The following is an 18916-nucleotide window of genomic DNA, read 5'->3' on the forward strand; positions in this document are numbered from 1 at the left end:
GCCTGCGCAATAGAACACTGCGGCACTGTGCTCAGCCAAACGGGCCCGGGAGAAAACAAAGCGCACTCCCTGTGAGCCACACTTTGCTCATGCACAGGGAGGGGAGGGAAAAAAGCGCACGTCACAGGGACCTGTGACGTACAGGGAGGGGGGGGGAGATATGGTAAACGTGGACATAGATGGGGAATTGGTGGAATAATAAGCAGATGGACGGGGATAGCTTGGCGTCCGGGGGACACCAAACCTGTGAAAAACCAAGGAGATAAAACTACATTTCTCTGCATTCAGACCTCTACCATGGGACATACAGGTATGTATAGATTTACTTTTCTATTCCCTGTATGCCCCTAGTAGAGGTCTGATAACTCCAAAGTGGTGCCAGATTCCCTTTAAAATAAAAACAATTCTTGACAGGAGAATTTCACCTTTTACCATGTGAGATAGGAGATCATCTGAATTCCGGCGTAAAACTCTGTTTATTTTGTTTGTTAACAAAGAGACAACAAGTGAGATACTCAGCAGGCTGTCTGATGCAAATACATTTTGATAATATTTACATAGGCAATGCAAAATATACACAATCAGATATGAGAGGCAGTTAAAACTAATACTCGCTGCCGACTATAGATAATATTCTAAGCATACTGTGATTCAAAAGATACGGTTACTGTTTCTACACATCTCAGAATGTCAATTGTTTCTGACCGCAAAGATACCATCTGTCTACTTTTCAGTCATGCTATGATCTTTTGGTAAACATATTTATAATTTATATATAACTAAGGTTTTAAATCTCTAGTATTGAACACATTGAATATATTCATAATGGATAAATAATATTCTTTTAACACCTTATCATAATTCTAACAATAATTTGTATGTAAAGCGCTGCAGAATATGATGGCGCTATATAAAAATAACGATTATTATTATTATAATCCTGCAATGCTGGTGGCATTCCAGCGGTATCAGCATGTGTCTTCCCGGGGCTCATGTTAAGTTGTTACGCCATGTGAGCCCTGCGCTCAATCATCGCTGGCATCACTTTTAACAATGACAAATATGAGGAATGACAAAGGGTTGTCCTAGAAGTGGGCAACTCATTTAAGAAGGTACAATTTTCAGGTAAAACATTTCCAACATTCTGAACATGAAAATGGCTTCTCCCCTGTGTGACTAGAAAGAGATGATTTCTTCATAAAACATTTTCCACATTCTAAACTAATATGGGATGGGGAATACATGACCAGAAAAAAATATGCAGTATAAGAATTCTTTTGAGAACCTGCTATTAGAAATGGAAATAAAGAACAAAAACAACAAATTCTGAATGAAAATAGAAGAGCAAGAGAAACCGACTACAAACTAAAATGTGTCTATACAAATACACAGAGCATGAGAAACAAACAAGGAGAATTGGAGCTGCTAACAAAGGAAGAGAGATATGATGTCATAGACATCACTGAAAGTTGGTGGGATGATACACATGAATGGAATACAGCGAGGACTCAGACTTTAAGGTTGGACATCAGAAAGGCAGATTTTAATGGAAGGTTCAATGACTCCATGTTCTAAAGGACAAATGTCCAATGAGGGGAGATTTTGCTAAATGAAATTCTCACTGCACAGTAACAATCCCGAAAAGAAGGAAGAATTGGAAGCATTTAAAGAGACCAGGATGGATATACACAGAACTGAAACACTTGTTAAAAAGGAAAAAAGAAGTGTATATTAAATGGAAAGAGGGGGGCATATTTAAAGAAGAATGTAATGCTGTTTGCAGGTAATGCAGAGCAAGAATTAGAAGAGTTAAAGCCAGTAATGAAGTGAGGCTTGCAAGGGAGACCAAAATCAATAAAAATGGATTTTGGGGGGGGATGTCAAAAGCAAAAGAAAAGTCAGATGCTATAGAATTTTTACAGGATGAACAGGGTGAATTGGTCAAAAATTACATTGAGAAGGCTGTCTTCTTTAAGAAAGAAATTGCAACATCAACTGATCTTCATGGTGCTATCGAAGGAATACAAGAATCCACATTATCTATAAACAGAAAGATGGTGAGTGTGAAGACCCGAGGGTCTTCCGTGGGCATAATACTACTCAGACAAGACAGGGTGAGGGTAAAACAGTGTGGCAATATTTTATTGAACCACTAAACAGACAATAAACATATAGAACAGTCTGAGAAAATATCCGAGATGGTGCAAAATTACAGTCTCACCCTTCCGCTGGCCTTTCAAGATTAGAGCAGCTGCGACTTTGGGACTTCCAGCGTCAACTACCTCAACTAGTGGCCCCTCACTTTTGGCGGGTCCCCACAGAGAAGAGGTAGCGGTAAGCTTATGAAGCTGACAGTCCATCGAGGTACAAGGCCAGGAGACCCGAGGGTCCCACCCTGGCCTCTCCGAGAGTTTCTATTGGGCCAGATGACAGGCTGGTCCCAATCTGGCTTCTCCGAATGTCTCCATGGTTTCCAGGCGATGGAGGGTCCCACCTGGCAACCCCAAACAAAATAGCCACAGTGCCAGGTGACCTCATTGTAGCAACCCTGATACCTAGTTGTATCCATGAATTCTCTGATGGTCAATGAAGCCGATCTGTATCCTTCCAGTCAGAACTATATACTTTTAGGCTGGAAACCTATTGTGTCCCTATTGTGTAGAATCCAAATCTGAGGATGCTATCCATCTTCTGTCCCGAGGAAGGTCTCTCTGATTCTCCTTGATTCTCTTTGCAGCAGCATAGAAAACCCTTTTTATATTTACATATGTGGCTAAGGTTATTAGTCACAAGTTGGGGGGGGAAGGTGCAGGGCTCACTCAGGTCTCACTGTTTGAGCTAATCCCTCTGCTCTTGTAAATAAACTAGCTGGGTTAGTACAATATTCAATTAGCATAGTAACAAACATCAGTGTCCCAAACACTGAGTCACTGTCCTTCTTGACCAACCCTCCCTCTAAACAAACTTGCTCTTCTCCAGTCCATTCTGAATGCAGCAGCCAGGGTCGTATTTCTATCAGGCCGCTTCACCGATGCCTCTACCCTGTGCCAGTCATTGCACTGGTTACCCATTTACTACAGAATACAATACAAACTCATCTCTCTCACCCACAAAGCTCTCCACAATTCTGCACCGCCCTTTATCTCTTCCCTCATTTCTGTCTATCACCCTTCCCGTGCCCTTCGTTCTGCAACTGATCCAAGACTAACATCCTCCTTAATCCGAACCTCGCTTACTCCGTCTCCAAGACTTCTCTCATGCTGCGCCAGTTTTCTGGAATGCACTACCTCAAACAATTTGACTAATATCTAGCCCCCATGTTTTTAACGTGATTTAAAAACACATCTGTTTAGACAAGCCTATGACCTCAGCTCACTAACATAACTCTCCCCTGTTCCCTCCTAAATGTTAGTCTTAATCTGCTCCTGCCTATTCCTCTGTCTCCACATCCTTCATGCACCCAATAGCACACAGTAACTGCACCTAGATACTGATACTGGCTGAAGGAAGACAATGTTCTATCTATTGTGTCCCCCTATTTCCATATAGATTGCAAGCTTGCGAGCAAGGCCCTCACTTCTCCTGTACTGTTGAATTATGATACATTGTATTGTTTTATTGTCTGTACATGTCCCTACTGAATTGTAAAGCGCTGTGAAATATGATGGCGCTATATAAATAAAAATTATTGTTATTATTAACCAAACAAACACACACATTCAAAAGTCAAAGATAATATTGTATTTCTCCTGGCTTAACAAATCTTAACGTCTGGCTAATTAAGATTAGAAGCTGTGTCATCACAGTGAGGGAACACTTAACTAAGTTATACGAATATAAATCTAGTTGTCCAGATAAATTACATCCTAGGGTATTAAAGAATTAGCAGAGGAAATTGCAGAACCACTAGCCAGAATCTTTGAAAAATCCTGGAGGAGACATCCCAGAAGATTGGAGAAGGGCAAATGTTGTTCCTATCTTCAAAAAAGAAAAGAAGATGGAGCCTGGAAATCACAGGCCAGTGAGCCTTACTTCTATACCAGCAAAGATCTTTGAACAAATAATTAAACAGCATGTATGCAAGTACTTGGATAAGAATACAGTAATTAACCAGAGCCAGCATGGATTGTAGCAACCAAGTCATGCCAGATTAATCTAATTTCCTACTATGATGAAATCACTGAGAAGCTGGATCAGGGAAATGCGGTAGATATAGTAAATCTCGACTGCAGCAAACCATTTGATAAAGTATCTCATACTATCCTTATTGAAAAATGACCAATTATGAGATTGACAAGGCTACAGTTAGGTGGATTCATAATTGGCTCAGTGATCTTACGCAAAGAGTGGTAATAAATGGTTGGTCATCCAATTGGAAGAGTGTTTCAAGTTGGGTACCACAAGGCTCTGTCCTGGCCCCAATGTTGTTCAACATTTTTATAAATGATCTAGATAAGGGAACTGAAGGTAAACTAATCAAATTTGCAGATGATGCAAAGCTAGGAGGGATAGCTAACACTACAGAAGACAGAGAAAGGATTCTGAAGGATCTAGATAAGTTTGAACAATGGACAGCGACTAATAAAATGGTAATTAACAGGGAGAAATGCAAGATCCAACATCTGGGCAAGAAAAAGGAAAATTACAGTTACAGATCTGGAGAAATAGAACTAAGCAACAGCGCTTTTTTAACACTTGAGTCAACATTTTGCTGCAGCAGCAAAAAAAGGCAAATACAGTTCTGGGATGTATTAAGAGAAGCATAGTCTAGATCACGTGAAGTAGTTATCACTCTGTACTCCTCATTGGTCAGGCCTCATCTGGAATAGTGTCCAGCTCTGGGAACCACATTTTAAAAAAGACATTGAAAAACTGGAGCAAGTTCAAAGAAGAGCGACCAAAATGGCGAGAGGACTACAAACTATGTCCTATGAGGAAAGGTTAAAGGATTTAGGAATGTTTAGCTAGCAAAAAAGGCTAAGACGAGTCTTAATAGCGGTCTACAAATATGTGAAGGGATGTCAGAATGTAGCAGGAACATCCTTACACTCATTTGCACATGGAAACACGAGAAGCAATGGAATGAAACTGAAAGGGAGAGGATACTGACTAGATATTAGAAAAAACATTTTGACAGTGAGGGTGTTCAATGAGTGGAACAGGCTGCCACAAGAGATGGTGAGCTCTCCTTCAATGGAAGTCTTCAAAACAGAGTCTGGACAGACATCTGTCTGAGCTGGTTTAGTAAATCCTGCAATGAGCAGGAGGCTGGACACGATGACCCTGGAGGTCCCTTCCAACTCTAACATTCTATGATTTTATGAACAGGAAAACGGCTTTTTTCCTGTGTGGGTCCTCTGGTGTCTAACAAAATGCGATTTCTGGTTAAAACATTTCCCACATTCTAAACATGAAAAAGGCTTCTCTCCTGTGTGGGTTCTCTGGTGTATAACAAGATTCCATTTCTGGATAAAACATTTCCCACATTCTGAACATGAAAAAAGCTTCTTCCCTGTGTGGGTTCTCTGGTGCTTAACAAAATCTGATTTGTCGTTAAAACATGTCCCACATTCTGAACATGGAAAAGACTTCTTACCTGTGTGGGTTCTCTGGTGGCTATCAAGATGCGCTTTCTGGTTAAAACATTTTCCACATTCTGAACAAGAAAAAGGCTTTTCCCCTGTGTGGGTTCTCTGGTGCTTAATGAAATCTGACTTCTGGTTAAAACTTTTCCCACACTCTGAACATAAAAATGGCTTCTCCCCTGTGTGAGTTCTCTGGTGACTAACAAGGTGTGATTTGCATACAAAACATTTCCCACATTCTGAACATGAAAAAGGCTTCTCTCCTGTGTGAGTCCTCTGGTGACTAACAAGGTGTGATTTGCATACAAAACATTTCCCACATTCTGAACATGAAAAAGGCTTCTCCCCTGTGTGGGTTCTCTGGTGCTTAATGTAATCTGACTTCTGATTAAAGCTTTTCCCACACTCTGAACATGAAAATGGCTTCTCCCCTGTGTGAGTTCTATGGTGACTAGCAAGGTGGGATTTGCATCCAAAACATTTCCCACATTCCAAACATGAAAAAGGCTTCTCTCCTGTGTGAGTTCTCTGGTGACTAACGAGGTGTAATTTGCATACAAAACATTTCCCACATTCTGAACATGAAAAAGGCTTCTCCCCTGTGTGGGTTCTCTGGTGACTAACCAAATCTGATTTCTGGTTAAAACATTTCCCACATTCTGAACAGGAAAAAGGCTTCTCCCCCGTGTGGGTTCTCTGGTGCTTAACCAAAGCGGATTTTTGGTTAAAACATTTCCCACATTCTGAACAGTAAAAAGGCTTCTCCCCTGTGTGAGTTCTCTGGTGATTAACCAAAACTGATTTATGGTTAAAACATTTCCCACATTCTGAACATGAAAAAGGCTTCTCCCCTGTGTGAGTTCTCTGGTGTATGACAAGATTCCATTTCTGGGTAAAATATTTCCCACATTCTGAACATGAAAATGGCTTCTCCCCTGAGTGAATTCTCTGGTGCTTAACAAGATCTGATTTCTGGTTAAAACATCTCCCACACCTGGAACAAGAAAATCTATTGTCCGCTGTGTGAATTTTTTGATGTTTAAGTAAAGACTTTTCGATGGGAAAACTATTTCCATATTCTGAACATAAAAATGGCTTCTTTGCTTTAGGAGTAGTTTGTTTTTTAATGCTTATTTTGTGACTTTGAATTTCCTTAGTAGTCGCTAATGAATCAGAAGACAGATCTTTGCTGTGAAGGGACGATGGTATATCTGGAGTAATGGCATTCACTTCAGTTGTATCCTGTGTGATATCAAGCTCATCCCAACATGATGATGATGAAGATGTCAGCTGTCCCTCTGGTCTCCTGGCACAGACATCTGCTAAGAATAAAACCAATTGTTATTTTTTTTAATAAAATATCCTTGAATTTTATATTTTTGAACATTTCTACTTAAATTGTCCGTAGAAATGGCAAGTTATGTAAAAATATTGTATTATTCACCAAGACAATGACAGTTCACAGTCTAATAGACTGTGTCCAAAGAACATTTAGCAACCATGTATTTGGCATTGATGTAGTGAGAAGAACCCACTTAATTTATGGTGTGTGTCTCCTGGAGCACAATCTGGGCACTATGTGTTGGGTAATAAAATGGCAGATTTGCTATTTTCACTCTCCAACATCCATGGCGTGCTAATTTCCGGAAAGTGGCTGTGAAGTCAAATTCGTCACTACTCTATGGGGATTTCTACTGCTCTGGTTTTCTGCCATTTTGTTGTATTAGAACTTCAGCAATTGGTGTGTCCCATTTTCTCTGGGATCAGCTCCTGCGACGTCTGCTTCTCTCAGCAGACGGCATTGGTGATAGAGGAGAAGACAGAATCAAAAGCTCTGGGCAAGACGGGCTCCCTTCATCCCCTAAGATTAGGGTTGCTGGGACCAGTAGTACCATCCAGTCTGGCAGTATGTGCTGTCCGCTGAAGTAATCTGCTCCCTACTTCAGCCAATGGGAAAGCACCGCACCCTACTAAATCTCAAAGCATATTGCTAGAAGCTACCAGATGCAGCCTTGTTCTCCTCTGGTTCAGTCCTCTGTGCTCAGCTCCCGGCTTGTGTATTTGTTCCCTGTTGTGACCTCGGCCCGTTTACTGACTACTCTTGTGTCTTCTGAGTTTGTATTTTCTCTGCCCTCCTGGTAACGACCCGTCTACTTGATTATTCTTCTTCCCATCTCACTCCACAGAACATCAGGTAGCACCATGGCCCAAGTGTAGGGGTCTCTGAGTAAATCCAGATCCATATGGAGGGGTTAAAAAAGTTAAAGGATGATGGGCAAAACTGTGACCAAACCCAATAACATAACTACTGAAATGATGAAGCTCAACTGTATTCTTCAGAAAAAAAAAGAGTAACTAGTGGTGAAACCTTTTTGGGGTAATTAAGAGTATGGGGCTCGGTGGCTCTTAGCAATGTAAACCATTGTAAGGGCCAATATTTTCTATCAGATGAGTTTTAAGAAGAAATATTAGACATTTAAAGAGAACTTTTTATAATACTGCAGAGCTGAGATGTCTTAAATTTAAATCTTGGGCATTTGGAAGAGGAAATGGAGACCTTTTTTAAAGACTACCAGGGAGTTACAGACTCACATAAGTGAGGCCGGCCGATCCCATCACAATCAAGCTATCATACAGAATGAACCTGTTAAAAAAAGACATAAAAAAATATGATACATCCTCAACAAGAACGTATGTTTGGGGGGAGAATGCCAACACTAAACCGGAGTTGCACTCATTTATGATAAACCATTGGAGCTACTATGAGTCCTGACCAAAAGAGTAAAGAAAGTATTAGCGCCCCCATTTCAGGAGAGATTGAGCAGTAATCTGAATTCCTTAGGATTGAAAACATAATGGAATTTATGACGTTGAGTGAATCCATGAAACCAGGGCTGGAGCCAACACATCTCCTGCAGGCGTGAATAATTGTATATTACAGCCATCAGCCACGCACAGCTTAGAGATATATCATGGCACAGGTGTAATGTTTTCTGTATAGTTTATCACAATCCTGTTTAAAGTTAGTTGGTTTAAAAAGAAATTGAAAAGTCAGGATAAAGGGAAACTCTGCTGTTATTGTACAGAAATTCACACTTGGCCTCACTGCACATTTAATATTTTCAATCATAAAAGTGAAGTTTGGCCAGAAAGACTGGACCTGGTCTTGTAGGGACCATATGAGGACATTCAGCGGCACAGAAAGGAGAGATATCAGGGATCTAGGAAGCCAACAGTATCATTACTCTCCGCTTTCTATTAGAGGCCCATCAGAATATTTTTCTGCAAGTGATTTTCTCACTTGTTAGCACATTCTGCATAAGCTGTCATTTGGCTTTGTATTTTATAGATATAGACAGGTAAGGGTCAGCGTCTCCTAATTCCAGGGGGTAGGTGGATCCTCCAGGTTGTAAGTTCTGTAGAAAAGGGCTTTCATTACCCAAAGTCATTTGAACAGTTTTGGGTGGATGAGAATGTTGTGATCTGGAAGCAAAATGGTGATCACACGATTGTGATATGGCCGGACTACACAACCGATAAAGCAGCCACAGCCGGTGACAGAGAAGAATCTGTGACTTCTCTGCATTTAGTGGTTACTACTCACCTGGGTAGTCATATGTAAGAATCTCCTCTTTACACCACTCATCACCCCTCACATATGTCTCTGTAGTATTAATATGGGTCTGATCTTCACCCTGAAACAAATATTGTAAAAGTCACAGACAGATGGAGAAGTCACATGTATGATCAGCTCTAATCCTGCCATCTCCACCGTTCTCATTACACAAATATAAAACATATAATACTGGTGGATAAAACAAGACTGAGCACAAGACCTTCACAGCCGTCTACACATCATAGGGGAGATCTCATGACACCTTCTCTCCATCTACCTGATGATCCTGAGGAACATTGGGATCTTCTTGTTTACAGTCCTGTGGAAGAAGAGGACGGGGACATCTCTCTGGTGTTGTCCTCTTACTGGATAGATCTGGAGGAAACACATACAGGGACTGAATTCATTTTTTACACATAATTAGATAAGATAATTATAGGCTGTGTGTATTTAGTCCTGTCTATTACCTGGTGATGTGAAGGGCTGGGGAACCTCCATCATGACGTCTTTGTACAGATCTTTGTATCCTTCTAAATACTCCCACTCCTCCATGGAGAAATAGACAGCGACATCCTGACACCTTATAGGAACCTGACACATACAATGATACAGTCATCCCCCGATCCCTTCATAGCAGTATAATGTCCCAGCATTCCCAGCAGTGTCACCTCTCCAGTCAGCAGCTCAATCATCTTGTAGGCGAGTTCTAGGATCTTCTGGTCATTGATGTCCTCATGTATCAGGGGGTGAGATGGAGGTCCTGTGATTGGGCTCAGGGGTCTTCCCCATCCCTCAGACACAGGGTCCTGACAGCGCTCACTAGAGGTCTTCTTCACTACTGTGTAATCCTGATAATGGAGAAACACATTAATAAATCTCACTCCAGACATTTCCAGAGTCCTCACCTCTCCAGTTCTGTCCATCTGTTATTTCCATAGATAAGAATGATGTAATGTGACGTCATCAGAATCTCTCACCTCTCCAGTAACCCGGAAGAGGATCTCTAGGGTGAGGTGTAATATCCTCTCCGCCATCTTGTCTCTGTCCATAACCATCCTTAATAGGTGATTCAGAAAAATTCTCTTAATATAGAAGATCTTCACTGAGAGGATCCGATATTGTAGAGACCTGAATGAGAAGAAGATGAGCCGATATAACATCATAAAGAATTCTGTGTATTAATACAATTACTGGAGACAATAAGGGAAATATATCAGGAGATAGAATGTGTAGATGTTGTATTCTCTAGTCTTTTATGGACTGGAACACAAGTTGAATTGATGACTTAGACATCTCCTCCATACTTCCAATCACTGGCTAAGTTGGCCACTGCTTCAGTAAGAATCACCCAGAAACCCACGCAGCAATGGTATTTTTATTATTTTACAACATTCTGCTTTTGTCCCTGACGTACTAATAAAACCTATATATTTTAGGCCACAGACAACAAGCAGTTTCTTCCTCGGAGTCTGCAGCTAAATACGTGTCTTATAGACTCATCTTCCATAACGCTAATTCTCGTCATATACATTACACGTGGCATGAGAAAAAACAACTTCATAATGACGACGACATCTTAATCTTCTAATACGGCTCTAGAAACAAATTTGGACAGAGTCCGTCACTAACTACATCATCACCGACTGTCTACATGAATGTTTCCCGTCTTTCCCAGGTTATAATCGTTTATCACGTTAGATCTCATTTATAAGAGCTTGTTTGTAAGAACACAGACAGGAGTTATTTGATGCGAATGTCTCCATGTACAGTGTTTTTTTTCCTGGATATTATGTTTCTTTTAGCATTTTCCTGTAGGCTTCCATATATTACATGAAAAACACCAAAAAAAGAAAACCAAGTGTTAAAACACAAAATAAAATTGGGGTTGGCGGCACTGTGGGATCATTATACTGTATGTGGGGGGGATGGTGGTATTGTGAGAACATTATACTGTATGTGGGAAGATGGCGGGACTGTGAGAACATTATAGAGTGTGGGGAAATAGAGGTACTATGAGAGCATTATATTGAGAGGCTTAATGACCACAGTCGCTCCTGTGACCGGGCCCAGCCACCACCAACCCCTGCTGCAGCTGGATGTGTGTTCTCGGACTGACATTCAGCTTAGTGCCACAATACACGCTGCCGACCAATCAGAGGCCAGCAGCTGACATCGGCATGTACGTCATTAGGGGGCGCGTGGAAGTGACATCATCCTCTCCTGTCGCTTCCAGAAAAAAAGACACCACGCGGCGAGGGAGCGGAGTGAAAGGGAGTATAATGTTTTTTTTTTAAATCAGCGAGTACATGGAGCCCTTGGCCATACTACTACATGTAAGAGGATGGGCTGTGCATTATACTACATGTAAGAGGATGGGCTGTGCATTATACTACATGTACGGACTATGGGCTGTGCATTATACTACATGTACGGACTATGGGCTGTGCATTACGCTACATGTACGGACTATGGGCTGTGCATTACGCTACATGTACGGACTATGGGCTGTGCATTATACTACATGTACGGACTATGGGCTGTGCATTACGCTACATGTACGGACTATGGGCTGTGCATTACGCTACATGTACGGACTATGGGCTGTGCATTACGCTACATGTACGGACTATGGGCTGTGCATTACGCTACATGTACAGACTATGGGCTGTGCATTACACTACATGTACGGACTATGGGCTGTGCATTACGCTACATGTACGGACTATGGGCTGTGCATTACGCTACATGTACGGACTATGGGCTGTGCATTACGCTACATGTACGGACTATGGGCTGTGCATTACGCTACATGTACGGACTATGGGCTGTGCATTACGCTACATGTACGGACTATGGGCTGTGCATTACGCTACATGTACGGACTATGGGCTGTGCATTACGCTACATGTACGGACTATGGGCAGTGCATTATACTACATGTACGGACTATGGGCTGTGCATTATGCTACATGTAAGGACTATGGGCTGTGCATTATACTACATGTACGGACTATGGGCTGTGCATTACGCTACATGTAAGGACTATGGGCTGTGCATTATACTACATGTACGGACTATGGGCTGTGCATTACGCTACATGTACGGACTATGGGCTGTGCATTATACTACATGTACGGACTATGGGCTGTGCATTACGCTACATGTACGGACTATGGGCTGTGCATTACGCTACATGTACGGACTATGGGCTGTGCATTACACTACATGTACGGACTATGGGCTGTGCATTATACTACATGTACGGACTATGGGCTGTGCATTATACTACATGTACGGACTATGGGCTGTGCATTACGCTACATGTACGGACTATGGGCTGTGCATTACACTACATGTACGGACTATGGGCTGTGCATTACGCTACATGTACGGACTATGGGCTGTGCATTATACTACATGTACGGACTATGGGCTGTGCATTACACTACATGTACGGACTATGGGCTGTGCATTACACTACATGTACGGACTATGGGCTGTGCATTACACTACATGTACGGACTATGGGCTGTGCATTACGCTACATGTACGGACTATGGGCTGTGCATTATACTACATGTATGGACTATGGGCTGTGCATTACGCTACATGTACAGACTATGGGCTGTGCATTACGCTACATGTACGGACTATGGGCTGTGCATTATACTGTATGGATGACTATGGGCTGTGCATTATACTACATGGATGACTATAGGCTGTGCATTATACTGTATGGAGGATTATGGGGAGTGCATTATACTTCTGTTATGGGGCCCCATTACTTCTATGTTTGCCCCTGGTGAGTGTAATAGTTTATTTTTTTTCTATACACTAAAGAACAGAGGCAGAACGGAGGACATATATCAGGATGGGGCCTAGGATAAGGGACATACATATACAGTGGGTACGGAAAGTATTCAGACCCCTTTAAAGTGTTCACTCTTTGTTTCATTGCAGCCATTTGGTAAATTCTAAAAAGTTTATTTTTTTCTCATTAACCCCTTTACAACCCAAGGTGGTTTGCACGTTAATGACCAGGCCAATTTTTACAATTCTGACCACTGTCACTTTATGAGGCAATTACTCTGGAACGCTTCAACGGATCCCCCTGATTCTGAGATTGTTTTTTCGTGACATGTTGTACTTCATGATTGTGGTAAAATTTCTTCGATATCACTTGCGTTTATTTGTGAAAAAAATGGAAATTTGGTGAAAATTTTGAAAATTTTTCAATTTTCAAAATTTGAATTTTTATGCCCTTAAATCAGAGAGATATGTCACACAAAATAGTTAATAAATAACATTTCCCACATGTCTACTTTACATCTGCACAATTTTGAAACCAAAATGTATTTATTTTTATTATGGAGCTATAACGGTTAAAAGTTGACCAGCGATTTCTCATTTTTCCAACAAAATTTACAAAACCATTTTTTTAGGGACCACATCACATTTGAAGTAAATTTGAGTGGTCTTTATGCCAGAAAATACCCAAAAGTGACACCATTCTAAAAACTGCACCCCTCAAGGTGCTCAAAACCACATTCAAGAACTTTATTAACCCTTCATGTGCTTCACATGAATTTTTGGAATGTGGAAGAAAAAAATTAACATTTAACTTCTTTCACAAAAATGTTACTTTAGACCCAATTTTTTTTATTTTCGCAAGGGTAATAGGAAAAAATAGACCCCAAAATTTGTTGTGCAATTTCCCCCATATGTGGGGAAAAACCACTGTTTTGGCTCATGGCAGGAAGGGAAGGAGTGCCATTTGACTTTTTGAATGTAAAATTTGCTTGAATAATTAGCGGACGCCATGTTGCATTTGGAGAGCCCCTGATGTGCCTAAACAGTGGAAACCCCCCACAAGTGACACCATTTTGGAAACTAGACCCCCCAGGGAACTTATCTAGATGTGTGGTGAGCACCCTGAACCCCCAAGTGCTTTACAGAAGTTTATAACATGGAGCCGTGAAAATAAAAAAATCAAACTTTTTCCACAAAAATTGTGTTTTAACCCCATTTTTTTATTTTCACAAGGTTAAGAGGAGAAAATGGACCCCAAAAACTTTTCTGCAATTTCTCCTGAGTACGCCAATACCCCATATGTGGGGAAAATACAGTGTTTGGGCGCACGACAGAGTTCAGAAGGGAAGGAGCAGTGCGTGTCCTTTTGAACGCAAAATTGGCTGGAATTGAGAGCGGATGCCTAAATAGTAGGGTGCCTAAATAGTGGAAACCCCCCACAAGTGACCCCATTTTGGCAACTACACCCCTCAAGGGGTATAGTGAACATTTTGAACCCAGAGGTACGACAGAATTTGATAACATTAGGTCATCATATTGAATAAGTTGTCATTAGTCTTGAGCGCAAGGAATTGTTTTTTTTTTTAAAAAAAATTATGCCGTTTCGCATGTGGTAAAATTGATGAGGCAGCTTTATTCTTCAGGTCAGTACGTTTACAGCGGTACCACATTTATATCGTTTTTCTATGTTTTGGCGCTTTTACACAATAAAAACTATTTTATAGAAATAACATTTTTTTGCATCGCTTTATTCTGAGAGCTATAACTTTTTTATTTTTCAGCTGATGGAGCTGTATGGTGGCTTATTTTTTGTGGGACAAGATGACCTTTTCAGCGGTACCATTATTATTTATATTCGTCTTTTCGATCGTGTGTTATTCCAATTTTTGTTTTTGCAGCATGATGATAAAGCATTGTTTTTTGCTTAGTTTTTTATTTATTTTTTCTACCGTGTTCACTAAAGGGGTTAACTAGTGGGACAGTTTTATAGGTCAGGTCGTTCCGGACGCGGCGATACCAAATATGTGAACTTTTATGTTTGTTTTTTTTCATAATAATATTTATTGATAGGGACATTATATTTTTATTTTTGGTGGATTCTTTTTTGATTTTTTAAAATATTTTACAAAAATTTTTTTTTTTTTCATTTTTTTAAACACTTTCTTTTACTTTTATACTATTTCCCACTATGGGACTTTCACTTTTTTTACTCTGATCGCCTGTATAGCATAGGGATGGACATACATACTGCATAAGGGGCATAAAGGGGGCATTACACTTTGTGGAGGCATCATACATCCTGCATAAGGGGTATAATGGGGGCATTACACTGTGTGGGAGCATCATACACACTGCATAAGGGGCATAATGGGGGCATTACACTGTGTGGGGGCATCATACATCCTGCATAAGGGGCATGATGGGGGCATTACACTGTGTGGGAGCATAATACATACTGCATAAGGGGCATAATGGGGGCATTACACTGTGTGGGGGCATCATACATCCTGCATAAGGGGCATAATGGGGGCATTACACTGTGTGAGGACATCATACATCCTGCATAAGGGGCATAATGGGGGCATTACACTGTGTGGGGGCATCATACATCCTTCATAAGGGGCATGATGGGGGCATTACACTGTGTGGGGGCATCATACATCCTGCATAAGGGGCATAATGGGGGCATTACACTGTGTGGGGGCATCATACATCCTGCATAAGGGGCATAATGGGGGCATTACACTGTGTGAGGACATCATACATCCTGCATAAGGGGCATAATGGGGGCATTACACTGTGTGGGGGCATCATACATCCTGCATAAGGGGCATAATGGGGGCATTACACTGTGTGAGGACATCATACATCCTGCATAAGGGGCATAATGGAGACATTACAATGTGTGGGGGCATCATACATACTGCATAAGGGGCATAATGGGGGCATTACACTGTGTGGGGGGCATCATACATCCTGCATAAGGGGCATAATGGAAACATTACACTGTGTGGGGGCATCATACATCCTGCATAAGGGGCATAATGGGGGCATTACACTGTGTGGGGGCATCATACATACTGCATAAGGGGCATAATGGGGGCATTACACTGTGTGGGGGCATCATACATCCTGCTTAAGGGGCATTACACTGTGGGGGCATCATACATCCTACATAAGGGGCATAATGGGGGCATTACACTGTGTGGAGGGCATCATACATACTGCATAAGGGGATAATGGGGGCATTACACTGTGTGGGGGCATCATACATACTGCATAAGGGGCATAATGGGGGCATTATACTGTGTGGGGGCATCATACATACTGCATAAGGGGATAATGGGGGCATTACACTGTGTGGGGGGCATCATACATCCTGTATAAGGGGCATAATGAGGGCATTACACTGTGTGGGAGCATCATACATACTGCATAAGGGGCATAATGGAGGCATTACACTGTGTGAGGACATCATACATTCTGCATAAGGGGCATAATGGGGGCATTACACTGTGTGAGGACATCATACATCCTGCATAAGGGGCATAATGGGGGCATTACACTGTGTGGGGGCATCATACATCCTGCATAAGGGGCATAATGGGGGCATTATACTGTGTGAGGACATCATACATCCTGCATAAGGGGCATAATGGGGGCACTACACTGTGTGGGGGCATCATACATCCTGCATAAGGGGCATAATGGGGGCATTACACTGTGTGGGCATCATACATCCAGCATAAGGGGCATAATGAGGGCATTACACTGTGTGGGAGCATCATACATACTGCATAAGGGGCATAATGAGAGCATTACACTGTGTGAGGACATCATACATCCTGCATAAGGGGCATAATGGGGGCATCATACATCCTGCATAAGGGGCATAATGGGGGCATTACACGGTGTGGGGGCATCATACATCCTGCATAAGGGGCATAACACTGTGTGAGGACATCATACATCCTGCATAAGGGCATAATGGGGGCATTACACTGTGTGGGGGCATCATACATCCTACATAAGGGGCATGATAGGAGCATTACACTGCGTGGGGGCATCATACATCCTGCATAAGGGGCATAATGGGGGCATTACACTGCGTGGGGGCATCATACATCCTGCATAGGGGGCATAATGGGGGCATTACACAGTGTGGGGGCATCATACATCCTGCATAAGGGGCATAATGGGGGCATTACACTGTGGGGGCATCATACATCCTGCATAAGGGGCATAATGGGGGCATTACACTGTGGGGGCATCATACATCCTACATAAGGGGCATAATGGGGGCATTACACTGTGTGGGGACATCATACATACTGCATAAGGGGCATAATGGGGGCATCATACATCCTGCATAAGGGGCATAATGGGGGCATTACACGGTGTGGGGACATCATACATCCTGCATAAGGGGCATAACACTGTGTGAGGACATCATACATCCTGCATAAGGGGCATAATGGGGGCATTACACTGTGTGGGGGCATCATACATCCTACATAAGGGGCATGATGGGAGCATTACACTGTGTGGGGGCATCATACATCCTGCATAAGGGGCATAATGGGGGCATTACACTGTGTGGGGGCATCATACATCCTGCATAAGGGGCATAATGGGGGCATTACACTGTGTGGGGGCATCATACATCCTGCATAAGGGGCATTACACTGTGTGGGGGCATCATACATACTGCATAAGGGGCATGATGGGGGCATTACACATCCTGCATAAGGGGCATAATACACACTGTATAAGGGGCATAATGGGGGCATTACACTGTGTGGGGGCATCATACATCCTGAATAAGGGGCATAATGGGGGCATTACACTGTGGGGGCATCATACATCCTACATAAGGGGCATAATGGGGGCATTACACTGTGGGGGCATCATACATCCTACATAAGGGGCATAATGGGGGCATTACACTGTGGGGGCATCATACATCCTGCATAAGGGGCATAATGGGGGCATTACACTGTGTGGGAGCATCATACATACTGCATAAGGGGCATAATGAGAGCATTACACTGTGTGAGGACATCATACATCCTGCATAAGGGGCATAATGGGGGCATTACACTGTGTGGGGGCATCATACATCCTACATAAGGGGCATGATGGGGGCATTACACTGTGTGGGAGCATCATACATACTGCATAAGGGGCATAATGGAGGCATTACACTGTGTGAGGACATCATACATCCTGCATAAGGGGCATAATGGGGGCATTACACTGTGTGAGGACATCATACATCCTGCATAAGGGGCATAATGGGGGCATTACACTGTGGGGGCATCATACATCCTGCATAAGGGGCATAATGGGGGCATTACACTGTGTGGGGGCATCATACATCCTGCATAAGGGGAATAATGGGGGCATTATACTGTGTAAGGACATCATACATCCTGCATAAGGGGAATAATGGGGGCATTATACTGTGTGGGGGCATCATACATCCAGCATAAGGGGCATAATGAGGGCATTACACTGTGTGAGGACATCATACATCCTGCATAAGGGGCATAATGGGGGCATCATACATCCTGCATAAGGGGCATAATGGGGGCATTACACGGTGTGGGGGCATCATACATCCTGCATAAGGGGCATAACACTGTGTGAGGACATCATACATCCTGCATAAGGGCATAATGGGGGCATTACACTGTGTGGGGGCATCATACATCCTACATAAGGGGCATGATGGGAGCATTACACTGCGTGGGGGCATCATACATCCTGCATAAGGGGCATGATGGGAGCATTACACTGTGTGGGGGCATCATACATCCTACATAAGGGGCATAATGGGGACATTACACTGTGGGGGCATCATACATCCTACATAAGGGGCATGATGTGGGCATTACACTGTGTG

At 42.4% G+C, this 18916-nt stretch overlaps 1 protein-coding gene across 1 annotated transcript in view; it reads right to left on the bottom strand.

Moving 5' to 3' along the window:
* Positions 1–362: 362 nt before the first annotated feature.
* Positions 363–18916, bottom strand: part of LOC141233442 (uncharacterized) — a 111855-nt gene continuing 93301 nt past the window's right edge. Inside the window, exons 10-14 of the mRNA XM_073667901.1 lie at positions 9870–10049; positions 9669–9792; positions 9479–9576; positions 9190–9280; positions 363–6907 (exon numbers count right to left, since the gene is read on the bottom strand). Coding sequence (XP_073524002.1) covers positions 5319–6907; positions 9190–9280; positions 9479–9576; positions 9669–9792; positions 9870–10049 — 2082 coding nt within the window. The 3' untranslated portion in view covers positions 363–5318. The remainder of the gene's footprint in view (positions 6908–9189; positions 9281–9478; positions 9577–9668; positions 9793–9869; positions 10050–18916) is intronic.

Source organism: Phyllobates terribilis, unplaced genomic scaffold (genome assembly GCF_046119375.1).
Source record: "Phyllobates terribilis strain yellow unplaced genomic scaffold, ASM4611937v1 Scaffold_600__1_contigs__length_992639, whole genome shotgun sequence".
NCBI classification, from domain to species: domain Eukaryota; kingdom Metazoa; phylum Chordata; class Amphibia; order Anura; family Dendrobatidae; genus Phyllobates; species Phyllobates terribilis.